The sequence below is a fragment of the Opisthocomus hoazin genome, chromosome 6, assembly GCF_030867145.1.
Source record: "Opisthocomus hoazin isolate bOpiHoa1 chromosome 6, bOpiHoa1.hap1, whole genome shotgun sequence".
NCBI classification, from domain to species: Eukaryota; Metazoa; Chordata; class Aves; order Opisthocomiformes; family Opisthocomidae; genus Opisthocomus; species Opisthocomus hoazin.
In genome coordinates this window covers 43,278,094-43,291,317 of record NC_134419.1, presented here as the reverse complement: position 1 = coordinate 43,291,317, position 13,224 = coordinate 43,278,094, and the positions used below count along the sequence as shown (strand labels likewise).

Genomic DNA, 13,224 nt, shown 5'->3' with positions numbered 1-13,224 from the left:
CTGTCTGCATGCAAAATATTTGGTATTGGTGAAAAACTAACCACTGGTCTTTTATTCTCCTCCACCACCCCCCTTTAGTTCTCGCCTAGAACCTGTGAGTAATCATTCCACCCCTCAAGGCAGCGGAGCTGCAACGCCTGACAATCATTCCGTAATAGACACTGTGAGTGAACAGGACGAAGGAACAATGACACCCCCATCCAAACAAACCACGCCAACTACAAGCCCCCGGAATTCCTTAAGGTAGAGAATAAAATTTTGGCCTTAAGAAAAAAAAATGCTCAGGGTGGACATGAAGGATGTTAAAAATCAAAGTGCACGTCTGTGAAAACTGAGTCTGGTTGAAATAAGTAAGCAGACACGTTAAGTGGATGCCAGAATAAAAGTACATGTTTTCAGACTGTTTTTGAAAGACGGGGTCTGCAAGGTGTGAAGAAAGTTTGCTATAAGATTGGTTTAGTTAAGAAGGTCTGCAAGGAACATGATGTTTTTCTTATAAGACTGTACCTGTAGGTGACCTATTTTGAATAATAATTATATAAATATATATTTTTCAGAGGGCTAGTTGATTATATATAATGCAAGCTTTTAAACTGAAGTGCGTGTGTTATTTCTCCCTATCAAAAGGGGCCCTGTGGACACAAACAAAAGGACACCTGAACCTAGAATTGTTGTTGTTAAAAAATCCCAAGTGGATCTTGGGATCCAGATATGTGGTGGAAACCTGTATGGAATATTTGTCTCAGATGTAGATGATGATAGCCCAGCAAAAGGACCTGATGGACTTGTCTTGGGTGACAAGATACTTGAGGTAAGCTATTAAGGAAAGTCTGCAGTATACCAACAAAATGTCGGTATCCTGATGTGTAATGGTGGTGTAAAGGGGGCAGTCGTATAAATACATAAATGCTTATAAATATCTGCAGGGTGGGTGTCAGGAGGACGGGGCCAGACTCTTTTCAGTGGTGCCCAGTGACAGGACAAGGGGCAACAGGCACAAACTGAAGCAGAGGAAGTTCCAGCTGAACATGAGGAAGAACTTCTTCCCTCTGAGGGTAACGGAGCCCTGGCCCAGGCTGCCCAGGGAGGTCGTGGAGTCTCCTTCTCTGGAGATATTCAAGACCCGCCTGGACGCGGTCCTGTGCGGCCTGCTGTGGGTGACCCTGCTTCGGCAGAGGGGTTGGACTAGATGACCCACAGAGGTCCCTTCCAAGCCCGAACATTCTGTGATTCTGTGATAACCTTCGTTCTGGCTGTGACACATGAAGAGCTGGATGATGTGGACCTGGAGAACTAGCGCTGCTGTGAGCAAAGTTGCCCACAAGATTGAAGGACTGATGTATGTCCACTTGGAATTAAGGACACCAGCTCTCTTTGTCTAAATAGGAAGCCTTGAATCCAGTTGTTGTACATAGGAGTAAGGCAAGGATATGCAAGATACTGCAAAACAGAGAATATTGATATTATCACTATGAAATTCTAACGAGAATTTAGGGAAAATGATGCAATATGTCTTTGACTCTACTTTCTATGTCTGAGACAAGAGTATTTATCTACTTGACGGGACTGTTAAGGTGATAAACACATATGCGTTTATGATCCTTTCAGATACAACTAAGCATTGAGACGTCCTAGCACTGAGACTCTCCCATTGCGCCTCTAGTATCCAGACAGAGATTTTGCTTTATAATGGTGTTTCTGACTTCCCCCAGACTTGCTTTCGTGAAAAATACTAAATTTTTTCCAGTGTGAATTTTATGATTCTTAGCTTATATTTTGAGACCTATTTGAAGAAACACAGACTGTCTCTCGTGGTGTGTGTTTGCTTTGTTCACTGGGGTATTTTGTTTTCCACCCCTAAGTCTCCGTCTCCTGCTAGACATCTTAAGGTGCAAACTGTACTAGAGTTCAGTGGCAAGATTTACTTGTCTATAGAGCCTGCCAGCGGGGAAAACAAACTCCTTTTGCCTCTTTTTCAAGCTCACCTACTGCTAATGCCTGTTAAGATACAGTTTCTCACCTAAGGGTTTCTTGTGTTTTTGTGTTTTGCAGTATGGATCTATTGATATGCGAAATAAAACAGCTGAGGAAGCTTATCTTGAAATGTTGAAGCCTGGTGAAAACATCAAAATAAAGACTCAATACAGAATAGAAGAGTTTAATAAGATAAAAGAGCTTCCTGGAGATGGATTCTATATCAGGTATTTGAGCGTTGCTGGTAATGACAGCGTGAGGCTGTTAGGATAATGTGCTGACCATCATGAGAGAGATAGTACATCAGTTTTACCCCATTTTTTAAATTCGAAGTTTACTAATTTATCCCAGCTAGTCTCTGACAGTGAGTATGCAGTCTGTAATACAGTAAGTCTGCACGTTTCGCTGTAAACGGTGTGCTCTTGAAATGGAGTGTGCACCAGTAATCTGTTAACTTTTTTCAGAAGAAGTATGCGTGTTCTTCCCTTGAGTTGATGGAGATCAGTTGCCGAGCCTGTTTATGTCTTCCTTTCCAGAGCACTTTACGACCGTATGGCAGAGGTGGAACAGGATTTAAGCTTTAAGAAGGATGACATTTTGTATGTTGATGACACTCTACCACAGGGAAACTTCGGTTGCTGGATGGCTTGGCAGCTAGACGAGAATGCTCAGAAGCTGGAAAGAGGACAGATTCCAAGTAAATACATGTGAGTGACCTCAGTTACAGTATTTATCTTACAGTCTTTGAAAGTCTGACTAGTGAGATGTGATAGACTTGTTTGCTTTTATTCCTTCTGGGAGATACTAATTCTTAGACGTGTCATTTTAGGGATGGCATATTTTAATAACGTTGAACTAAATATATTGCTCTACCGAGTTGTTCCTAGTGCTACTGAATAGTAAACTAGAAATGGTGCTGATGCATAGGCCAGTGTTGTGATAGGTAATTCAGTAACAAAACTGAGAGTAACCACAGCCAAAATATCCTTGAATCCAAGGTTATTGCAGTTGTTCTTGGAAAGCATCAGTGTTTTTACTTACCTGTGGACAACAATGTTGTTATAAGATTGTGTATCTGCCACGATCTTGTTGTTAGAGCAATTCAGAGGAACATGCAGGAACTGAAATTTTTATAATGCTATTGAAATCACATCAGTTTTCACTCAGTGATTAAAATACTTTTTTTGCTTGAAGACAACCGGTTTTGTGGTTTGCTTTGCTTCTAGTAGTCTTTTCACCATGTCATAACTCAAAATTCATCCTGACACTGGGAGCAATGGTACTACGTGGAATGTGTGGACGTACAATATATACACAGACCCTAAGCATCATTGAGAGGCTTGTTGCTGTGGATGGATAGTAAAACCAACTACATTTTACATGTGTTATGTGGCCAAAATATTTGTGCTCATATAAAATAAAACTGTTATTTAGGATTGCTAAGAAATTATTTGTAAGGCTGAGTGTAACATGCAGCTTCATAGAAAGAATGGGATCTTCACTTCTGTGCGAGGCTGACTTTACTGGCAAGTGGCTGCGTACAGCTGCTTCTGCCTTGGAGAATATTCGCCTGCCCGTCAGAGTGGTCGTACCGTGTGCCGTGCTGCTGTTTAGATTGTAAGAATCCTGGTGAAATGATGGTCGTGCGAGGTTTTCAGATGCTTAGTATTTGATTTATGTTAACATTTGTTTCAGATTAATTTTCTGTGATGAAGATACTTGGGCTAAGGCTTGAGATGAGCATTTCCAGTGTGTTCCAGAAGCAGCGGTGATATTGTTTAAAAAGATAAGTTTAAATGCCAACCGGTTCATCTGTTTCATTATAGGATGGATCAGGAATTCTACAGGAGACACAGCATGTCTGAGGCTAAAGATGAAAACAGCTCATCTAAGACATTGTCAGCAGCAGCACGGAGGTCATTCTTCAGAAGAAAGCATAAACACAAGCGAAGTGGTTCCAAAGATGGAAAGGATTTGCTGGCTCTCGATACAATCAGTACAGACTCAATTCCTTTCTTGGATGGCAAGTACCTTTGTTATACTTGAGAGGGGGTTGCCTTTCCTTCTCTTTCATTTTTCAATGGCTGCAGCACGACACTTAACAAACAATGTTGGTTTCTGATCGGACTGAATCAATGGTGAGCGTATGTCCCATCACGTACATTACTTTTAATAACCAATTTTTTTGTGTTAAGTAACAGGCCAGAGTGTTTAGTTTCTTTTTTTTTTTTTTTGTAGTTTATTCCTATATTTATTGGCATTGATGTTTCATTTGCAGGGAGAATACTTTTTGATGCATGATTTTGATCTTCCTTTCAACTATGTAATTACTGTCCACGTTGCTTAGTCTAGACAGAAATCCTGGGCACCACTCAAAAATCTTCACTTCTATTTCTTCCCTCCTCTACAAAAGTCACGCTGGTTACAATGCTTACTTCCTTGGAAGAGCTCAACAAACCACAGAAACCAAATACTGTGTCCTGTTTATGCTTTTAGGAAAAAATAGGAATGATTTGTTTTACAATTTGAGTGGGGAAGGGAGAAGCACCAGGTTCAATAAGCAAAATGTCTGTTTCAAGCTATCAAGTGGAGAAAATTGCAATAATGGCTAGTGAGCTTTTCTTGTACTTGTCAATGCCCTTACCCCTTGCAAGGGAGTTGTTTGCATGATTACTGTTAAGGTGCTTCTGCTTGTCTGAGGAATGCCACGAAAATAATTTACACTTTTATAAGTAAATCTTTTCTGTGTGCAGATTCTTCAAGTCTGGCTTATCAGCGTGTACAGAAAGTGAACTGTACCTCTCCTAGGCCTGTGCTTATTCTGGGACCTTTACTTGATGCTGTGAAAGACATGTTGGTCAAAGAATCCCCTGGGAAGTTTTGCAGATGTCCTCTTGGTAAGGATGCAGATATAACCAATTTATTTTTCATGAGAGTACTTGATAGTAACATCTATATAAGTGAACTCAATGGTAGCACAAACATGGGAAAAACCTGAAGAATCTGAATTTGCAGACATTGTTGTGCTAGCCTTGGAGTAGTAACGCAAGTGGATCTCTTCTGGTTCTGTGAAACAGAGGTCATGAAAGCTTCCCAGCAAGCCATTGAACGGGGTGTGAAGGATTGTCTGTTTATTGATTATAAACGGAGGAGCGGACATTTCGATGTGACAACTGTAGCTTCAATAAAAGAGATAACGGAAAAGGTGAGTCCCTTTTAGTGCTGTAGCTCTTGGTACAATTTGCAATAAAGGGACGTACTGTGTTGGGGGGCTGGAAATTGTGTTAGCCTTGCTCTCCTTTAGGGCGTTCAGGGAACTGTTCCGCAGGCCGCTGAGTAAGAGAAAAGTTACCTCCCTTTGGCACGTAACTGTTCAAAGATGATTTTATGTAAGCTCACCTTTGTAGAAACTAGGAATGTCTGTATTGTTTTACAGTATTATTATGTAAAGTTAGAAATTATTTTCTCAGATTCCATAGATTCCACCACCTATCCCCCCCCCAAACGGGGATTTAGGTTTCTGAACTATTCCCTTTAATGCAGTCATATCGAACGTAAACTTGTATTAATCCTGGAGACAGACATTAATTAAAATCTGTATGTTGCTTATAGCTTTCTGTCAAACCACCCAGGAAGTCTTACTACTTTAACACTTGTGTTTGCTTATGACTTCTGAAAGAGAAAATGAATGTGAATATTTGAATTTGGGAAAAAATACATAGCATATATTTCAATCTGAGTTTTCATTTCATTAGTTTTTCAAATACTTTTATTTCTATCAGTGCATGCTTTTGGTACTATGGATGGAATTTCTTGTAGTTTTTCATCTTCTTCTGTCGTTTGTTATAAATCCTTTGGGTACAAATTGCACAGTAGCCCCAAAATGCTGTATGTGTAGCAAAATTCTGTTGGGTTGCTATGATTTCAGTAGGGGAAGAAATGGGGGATTTGCATGTGTGCTTGTGCTCTTTAACTGAATGAGTGTTTTGCATTTACGTTTGATCTTAGGATTGTCATTGTCTGCTTGACATCGCTCCTCATGCCATCGAACGGCTCCACAGTGTTCATATCTACCCTATTGTAATTTTTATTCGCTACAAAAATGCTAAACAAATCAAGTAAGTCTGTGAGGGGTATAGTTCAGGGATGTTTATTTTGACTTAAAATAAGCTTGTTACCTGTATTGTTTCTTTCATCCTGATCATCTTAAATCTCTTTAAAGTGTGGAAATTAGTCCTCGTAAAAAGAGCTGTGAGGTAAATGGTCCTAACTTCATTTTGGTTGCATGACAATGATATGAAGCTTTCAAAGAAATCAGACAATATAGGCTAAACTGTATCTACTCCAGGAGACCCTCAGATCTCTCCTGCTGGCCTTTGTATTAAACCTTAAGACAGATAAGGGTGAGATCCATTGAGGATTAAGTGGTGACTGTGATAAAGAGCTATTCTTCATCTTCTAAGTGGGGCCAAGTGTCTCGGTGAAGTGCCAATTGATTCATAGCCTCAGCTTTCCCTCCTTTGTGCTCCAGTGAGAACAGCAAGGGAAGTCCCTTTTTTGCCATGAAACGTGTGTGCTGTGGACTGCTTGGGCCATGCACTTTCAGTAATTGGGAATTTCCTGCTCAAATATAGCCAGGAACAGAAGGTGGGAGTTACAAACCCTGGTCCCTCTCCTCATGTTTGAGTAAGCCTTCATGCATTTTGATAGATTGATTTGGCAAGAAGAAACATTATCTCCCAACGCAACTATTAAGAAACAGTTTTGTTGAGAGATTCTATACTTGTGCTGTCTTTGTTTTGAAAGTTGAAAACTTCTTCAAGTCTTGATCTGTAGATAAATTTGATGACTATCTATTTAATAAAGAAGATAAATATCACCGCTGTCAAGTAGAAGCAAGACATAGAGCAATGCGGTGTATTTCATTACCACTGTAGGATCATGCACTTGAATGATAAATGGAACTGTCATGTCTGGAGCCCCTTTGGAAGTGGAATGGTGACCATTAATGCTATTTCCTTCTCTCGGAAAGTGACAGAGAGCGATTGAACTAGACAAACAAGGCTTTCTAGCAGTCATCAAAACAAGGCGCAGTGGCACATTGACTCAGTCTGTTACGAGCACCAAAGTTTTTCCAAAGAGCCTTTTTGATATAGCACAGGTTCTGTTGGCATTCTCTGAAATGCTACACAGCAGTGATATGTTAGTTTAGTAGTGATGCTTTTCACTTCTAAGATAAAATTGTGCTGCTTTTCTCACTGCTAGAAGAAACTATGCTTATATTGTTTCAGTACCCGTCTTTGTGACCACACCAGTTGATTGTAAATTCTGCTTCCTTTTAAGCAGAATTCCCTACTGGGGACCGGAAGTCAGAATTGAGGAGAGGGTTACAACCCTTGATTGGAATTAAAATACTTTTTTTGCTACTTGTATTTCTCTATATTTTTTTCTAATTTTATTTCCAACAGCGTGTCTAGTAGAAGAACAGTCATCTCAAAAATATGTCATATATAAGATGACATAGAAGTGCTCTATTTGCTCAATGCTTGACACTTCACGCCCTTTACAGGAGCGGTACTTGAGCCTAGCTTGGTGTAGGGAGTACGGGAATGTATGTAACATGATGATCCAATTCGCATGAACTGGAAAATATTATATTCCTTCTCCCTCACCTCCCTCCCGGTCTCTGAGACTTTCAAGGAATGCTGTCTTGATCTGATAGAAGAGTTGTTAGCACTGAAATGGTCCTCATGACTGTGCTGGTACTGCTGAAGCTCAGTAGATGGCACTGCATGCCCAGGGTGATGCCTGCAAATCAGTTAGCCTTTCGTGTTCCCCCGACTGCAGGTAATCGTTTCAAGTCCATTAAAAAAAGCAATAACATTACTCTTACACAAGGTTTTTCTTTTTTTCTTTCTTTTTTTGCAGAGAGCAAAAAGACCCAATCTTCCTAAGGGACAAAGTTACACAAAAACATTCCAAAGAACAGTTTGAGACAGCTCAAAAAATAGAACAAGAGTATAGCAAGTACTTTACAGGTTAGTATTTAATCAACATTTCACTAGGAACACAGTGACAATTTAATCCATTTACACAGTAATTTAAAAGATTCTGTGTTCCTTCAAAGAGGACTTTGTGTTTTTTCCGTCTACCATCCCTTTTGGCAAACTCATGCTCTGGAGTTTTATCAGCAAAGGAAATCTCAATATAGAAGTATTATTCTTTGCTTTTAAATGTTTTTATCTTAGCATGCTATGAATCTTGTGATCTAAAGAGATTCTGAGCATGTTTTATTACAAGCCAAGAGTATGATGAAGATAATTTGACACAGTGTTGTCAGTTTTATACCATTTAAGGAATATAACTTGTTTTGCAGATGTAAAAAAAAAAAAAAAACAAACAAAAAACCCCTGTAGTGTAAATTAAATGATTTGTGAGACACAGTTTAAATCTTTCAAGAGAAGAAAAAAAACTATCAAAGTTTTCTTGAGTATGCATTGTAATATGGAATAATTAAATTCAACTTCAGAGGCCTTTTTAGTGTCATAAAGTATATTGTGTGAATCTTGGATTATAGTTAATACTGTATTTTTACCAGAGAAAGAAAACTGTGTTTGAAGACTGTCTTTGCTTATTTCAGAGTGTGTTTCCGTGTGGTTCCACGTACATTCAAAAGACCAGGGATAAAATTCTAGCCATCTGGTTGTGAATGGCAACAAAACTTACAAAATAAAAAAAAAAAACAAATCAAAAAAAAACCCCAAACGCCACTAAACCAGCCCAAACCCAACTTTTCATCCCCCGAGCAATGACATTCTTGCAGCACTGTTTGAGGTGTACCTGCCAAGGGCAGGGGCATGTATTTGGTGTAGAGCTAGCTCAGCGCTTCTTGAGGGAAGCTGCACGGTCTCAACAAAGTCAGTTACCTGGTGTGTAACAGCCACACAAATGTTCATTGAAACGATACGTACTAAACCTTCACAGAGCTGGAAATGTGCCCGGCTGGATCGCATCACCACGTTATCTTCTGCTCCTTGTTAAGTCATTTGTTGCGTATTAATTTCACCCTGAAAGTAGTGCTCGGTCCAAGAGGATCCTGCACATAGCTGCTCACATGTCCTGTGGGGAAGGGTCTCCCTCTGGTTGTGCCAAGGCCGGTGAGCTCCGTCTGTCATCAACATTTCCAGGTGCTAGTGGTCAGAGAGGACTGGTGTTCAAACTCCATTGACATTTAACCTTGTTGAAATTGTAGTGTTACGCATAAAATAAGCCTGTAGATAGATGTGGTGGACGTGGTAGCCTCTTCATGAAGATATATGACATGCTCTATCAGACCTGAGCTCTGTGACTACTTAATGAAGTACATTTTTTTGACTAAGGACTCTCTCAAGTTGGCTTGGTTTCCTGTACCAAATGGTAGGCACAATGTGTAACCTGAATCACTTTCTCACTGCCATTTGTCAGCTTTTGTGGAGCCTGTTGGTCACTGCGTTCTGTAGCCAAACTCACCTGACACCGTTAACTGTAGTAGCTGCTGCAGGGTCAAGTAGTTACTTACGTGAGCTCAAATTCTTTCTTTTAAAAAATGGAAATTGTACCTTAAGCCTTATAAGACTTTCCATATTTTTCCAGCGTTAGCTGAGGCCGGAGGCTTTGTTGACGTATTTCTCAATTCGTGAAGTTCCTCGCTTTCTAAGTCTTAAAGCTAATACATTCTCCTCTCCTTTGTCAGTGTTAGCATTTTACTTTTTCTGACTGTTATGTTTAGCAAGGGCAGAATGCAAGGTGTTCATTTATCTTTTGAATTGATTTTCAGGGAGTTGCTCGCTGTTGGCCTTTTGTTCCTTGGACGTAGCTGACAATACGAATTGGAGTAGCAAACGCCACTGTTTTATTTAGCTCAGCGATCTGTGAGCTGCCTCATAATTTGCTTCTAAGATTTGTAAATAGTGTCTAGTTGCTACAGCTATAGTCTCTATGTATATTACCACCTAAATACAAAACTCTTCACACCCCGTGCTGAACAGGGAAGGTTTATTACAGCAGCTTCTGACCATCTTTAGACTTAAACTTTGCCACCTGATGCCTCTGAAAATAGTACATGAAGGACTCTAATAAAACAGCTGTCTTAGTTGATTATAGCCATCAGTTCGGCGACTTCCCTGGGTGTTTTACAAGCTGGCAGAAGAAACTGGTTATTGAATATTTGGCCTCTTTGCTCTGTTTATTCTTATTCTTGTTTGAAGTGTCACGCATCTGGCAAATACTGAATTGGGTAGATTACTTCTGATCTGTCTATAAACACTTTGCAGAAAAATGCAGAAGACTGCTCTATGTAATTAGTCATAGCTGTTTGTTCCAGTCTCATTCGTGGGGCGGGTTTCTTTTTCTCCAGGCATTGTCCAGGGAGGAGCCCTTTCAAGCATTTGCACTCAGATTATGACAACTGTCAATCAAGAACAAAACAAAGTCCTGTGGATCCCAGCTGGCCCGCTGTAGACTTTTTTTCGGCTGTGAAACTACTTTGCAGATGTAAATAACCAACTAACGTTCTATCCAACGGACTCTGTCCATTTCTGTCTTTATAAAGATATCCGTAAGTGATTCATGTTTTATGAAGGGGAATGAGAACACTGACCCTGCTCAGACCCGACGAGGCACGGGGGAAGGGGTAGATCACTACACCGAGCTTGTCTCAACGTCGTACGTGTACACGGGACAGGTTGTCACAAGGGTTTGCCACCTGCGTGTGCTTGTCCATGAGTAATGAATTGAACAATGCTGCAAAACCCGGTAGAATGACAAGTTTACAAAAACCTTTTCAAAGTATTTGGTTGTTGCTGTTTACTTGAATGTGGTTCCTTTGGCTTCTTGTTTCGTTTTGTTTTTTTTTTTAACTCTGTGTCCTTTCACTTCATGAGGTAACTCTGCAAAACGGAGTGAAATTTCTGAATATGAGCGAATGGTTTATGCGCAATGTGACTCTCGGTTGCAATTTTGACCATTTCTAAGCACGTTGCTGACTTGACAACCAGGTAATAACGTGGGACTGAATCGGTACGTCTTGGGAGTATGCTCAGAAGGAAGCACGCTCCTCTACAGGGCAGACCACTGTTTGTATCCCGTCAACGCTTGTCCATCAAAGATATCGTTTCTTGTTGTATGCATGAATCTAATATTTAAGCGTCATAATATATCTGAACAATCCAAGCTTAACGTGTGTTGAGAAATAATAGTTTTTGGTTGTTGGGCCTGGATTAAGTACTGGTGGGGAAGAGTCATAAGCTAGGCCTAGCATGCTGTGTTCTGTCACTTTTAGGTACTGTAAATATGGAAAGCTTACGTTGGTGCAATTTTGCAGGGTAATTCTTAAGCTTTGTACTTCAGTGTGTAGCATTCACATAGATTGTTTTTATTTAAGAGCAGCCGCAGTTTTAGGGCTTTGATTAAAACCCTTTAGGAAGGTACTAAATTGTTAGTGTTTTCACTGTCCAAAAAAAAAAAAAGTGATGGTTTAGTTCTGGTTGCAATACTTATTTACCTATTGTACCAAGCTCCATTGTATCGGTTCCCTTTTTGTTTTGCACTTCTGACTCTGTGTTCCTCACACAGGTTTTGTACCTGTCTCTTCTGTCTCTTGTGCCATGTTTCCTGGGTACTGTATTTTAATTGTTTTTAAAATATCGTTTGGAGTAGAATTGCTTCTTAGTCACTGTTCCTAACATTTCATTATGTAGGGTTTCTAGGTCTACACTGCAGGCTGTAGTTTTGCTTCTGTTTGCAGCTTTTTTAATTAAAAAAAGGGATTCTTCTTGCACAGTTCTTCAACGAAAGATCTGGTCCTAAATTTAAAGTCTGTTTTACAGATGCTATTTTATAGTTCAAAATACTTTATATAGTATTTATATAGTTGTATACTATATAGAGAGAGTATTTTGAACTATAATACATATATATAGTATTATACCGTACAATTATAATACTGTATATATATAAATTAAAAAATAGGAAATGGTATGGATGAATTACTAGTCAAAGTACTTCTCATGGTGAGGGACAGCAGTTGTTTTTTGTTTATCTCATTTTTTGTTTGTTTGTTTTTTAAAGTTTGATGTCAGAGTAGACTCCAGTGGTACAACCCAAACAGACAGGTACTGTTGTGACGTGGATTTTCTGTACTAAAATAAAAATGTCACTTTGTATCAAAACAAAAAAAAAAAAAGTTAAAGAAACTGATTACTAAATAAAGGTCAATTTCTGTAACTTGACTTGTGTGTAAAAGCTGCTTATAGCTAATGTTCTCCTTGACTCTGAGTTGAGTCCTCATAGAAGGTTTTATTTTATGCCTAAAATTGTTGCATATAGGTTCAGGTGCCCACCATGAGAGGAAAGAGTTTCAGTTTTGTTTTTTTGCCCAGCCTTGCATACGTAAATACGAAAGATATTCAAAACCTGCAGGAGACAAGAAGTAAGATTTTGGGTTGTGTTAACATATTTTTAACATTCTGGCCCAGTGGTGTGAAGGATTTCAAGCGGAAGTGCAGTAGATTGGGTGGAAGCTTTAATGGGAGAATGAGTCCATCATCACTGTTATTTCCAAGAGAGTGTTACGGGAAAACAGAGAAAACCTAACAGGCAGAAATATGAATTCTTAGCTTGAAGGCACATTCTAGAATTCTCTGCGTTGGTTTTTGCACTTCAGACAGACCAGCCTGTTCTGTTCAGTGAGTTACCTGAAAGTTTAGGGAAGGTGTTTATTGTGTATTAACTTTTCTGCTTCATCAGTTGCTTTATTCTCAGATGCCAAATAGTCAACTTCAGCGTGAATCAGCTTGGTGGATGGTCGGTTGTCTTCTAATCTGCGTACCTAGTTATAGCCTCCAGTTGTAAGAGAGGACTAGCACCTTGTCTGCTTTTCTTGAAGAAAAAATGGTGCCATCTTCTAACAGAGGACAAAGAAAATGAGAATAGGCAGGTTCTGGCAGGTCAGTAACAGTCATACCTTGCGTGTCTTCTGATCACAAGGAATTAGAATTGAAGTCTTGGTTAAACCCTAGAAAGATTCTTTAGCTCAGATGAGGAGTTTCCTGATACACCATTTTATTTTATAATACTACATGCTGGAGCTAGATTTTTTTGTTCCAAAGAGTAACTTTGTCCAGGTGTTTAAATGAAGAATATAGTTCTGTGGGTGTTTAAAAAATAGTTTAAAACTAATATAGCTAGACAACACAGGTTGGAAGATTTCAC

General features: G+C 39.4%; 1 protein-coding gene across 4 annotated transcripts in view; it reads left to right on the top strand.

Annotated features, from left to right (window-relative positions):
• Positions 1 to 12,266, top strand: part of DLG5 (discs large MAGUK scaffold protein 5) — a 117,275-nt gene extending 105,009 nt beyond the window's left edge. For 3 of the 4 annotated variants that reach the window (XM_075422945.1, XM_075422943.1, XM_075422942.1), the window contains 10 exons: positions 79 to 243; positions 628 to 811; positions 2,053 to 2,201; positions 2,511 to 2,681; positions 3,801 to 3,997; positions 4,728 to 4,871; positions 5,052 to 5,179; positions 5,983 to 6,092; positions 7,903 to 8,012; positions 10,370 to 12,266. In XM_075422945.1, the coding sequence (XP_075279060.1) occupies positions 79 to 243; positions 628 to 811; positions 2,053 to 2,201; positions 2,511 to 2,681; positions 3,801 to 3,997; positions 4,728 to 4,871; positions 5,052 to 5,179; positions 5,983 to 6,092; positions 7,903 to 8,012; positions 10,370 to 10,473 (1,462 nt within the window). In that variant the 3' untranslated portion in view covers positions 10,474 to 12,266. The remainder of the gene's footprint in view (positions 1 to 78; positions 244 to 627; positions 812 to 2,052; positions 2,202 to 2,510; positions 2,682 to 3,800; positions 3,998 to 4,727; positions 4,872 to 5,051; positions 5,180 to 5,982; positions 6,093 to 7,902; positions 8,013 to 10,369) is intronic. The other variant, XM_075422946.1, reaches the window with a different exon arrangement.
• The last annotated feature ends 958 nt before the right edge of the window (positions 12,267 to 13,224 follow it).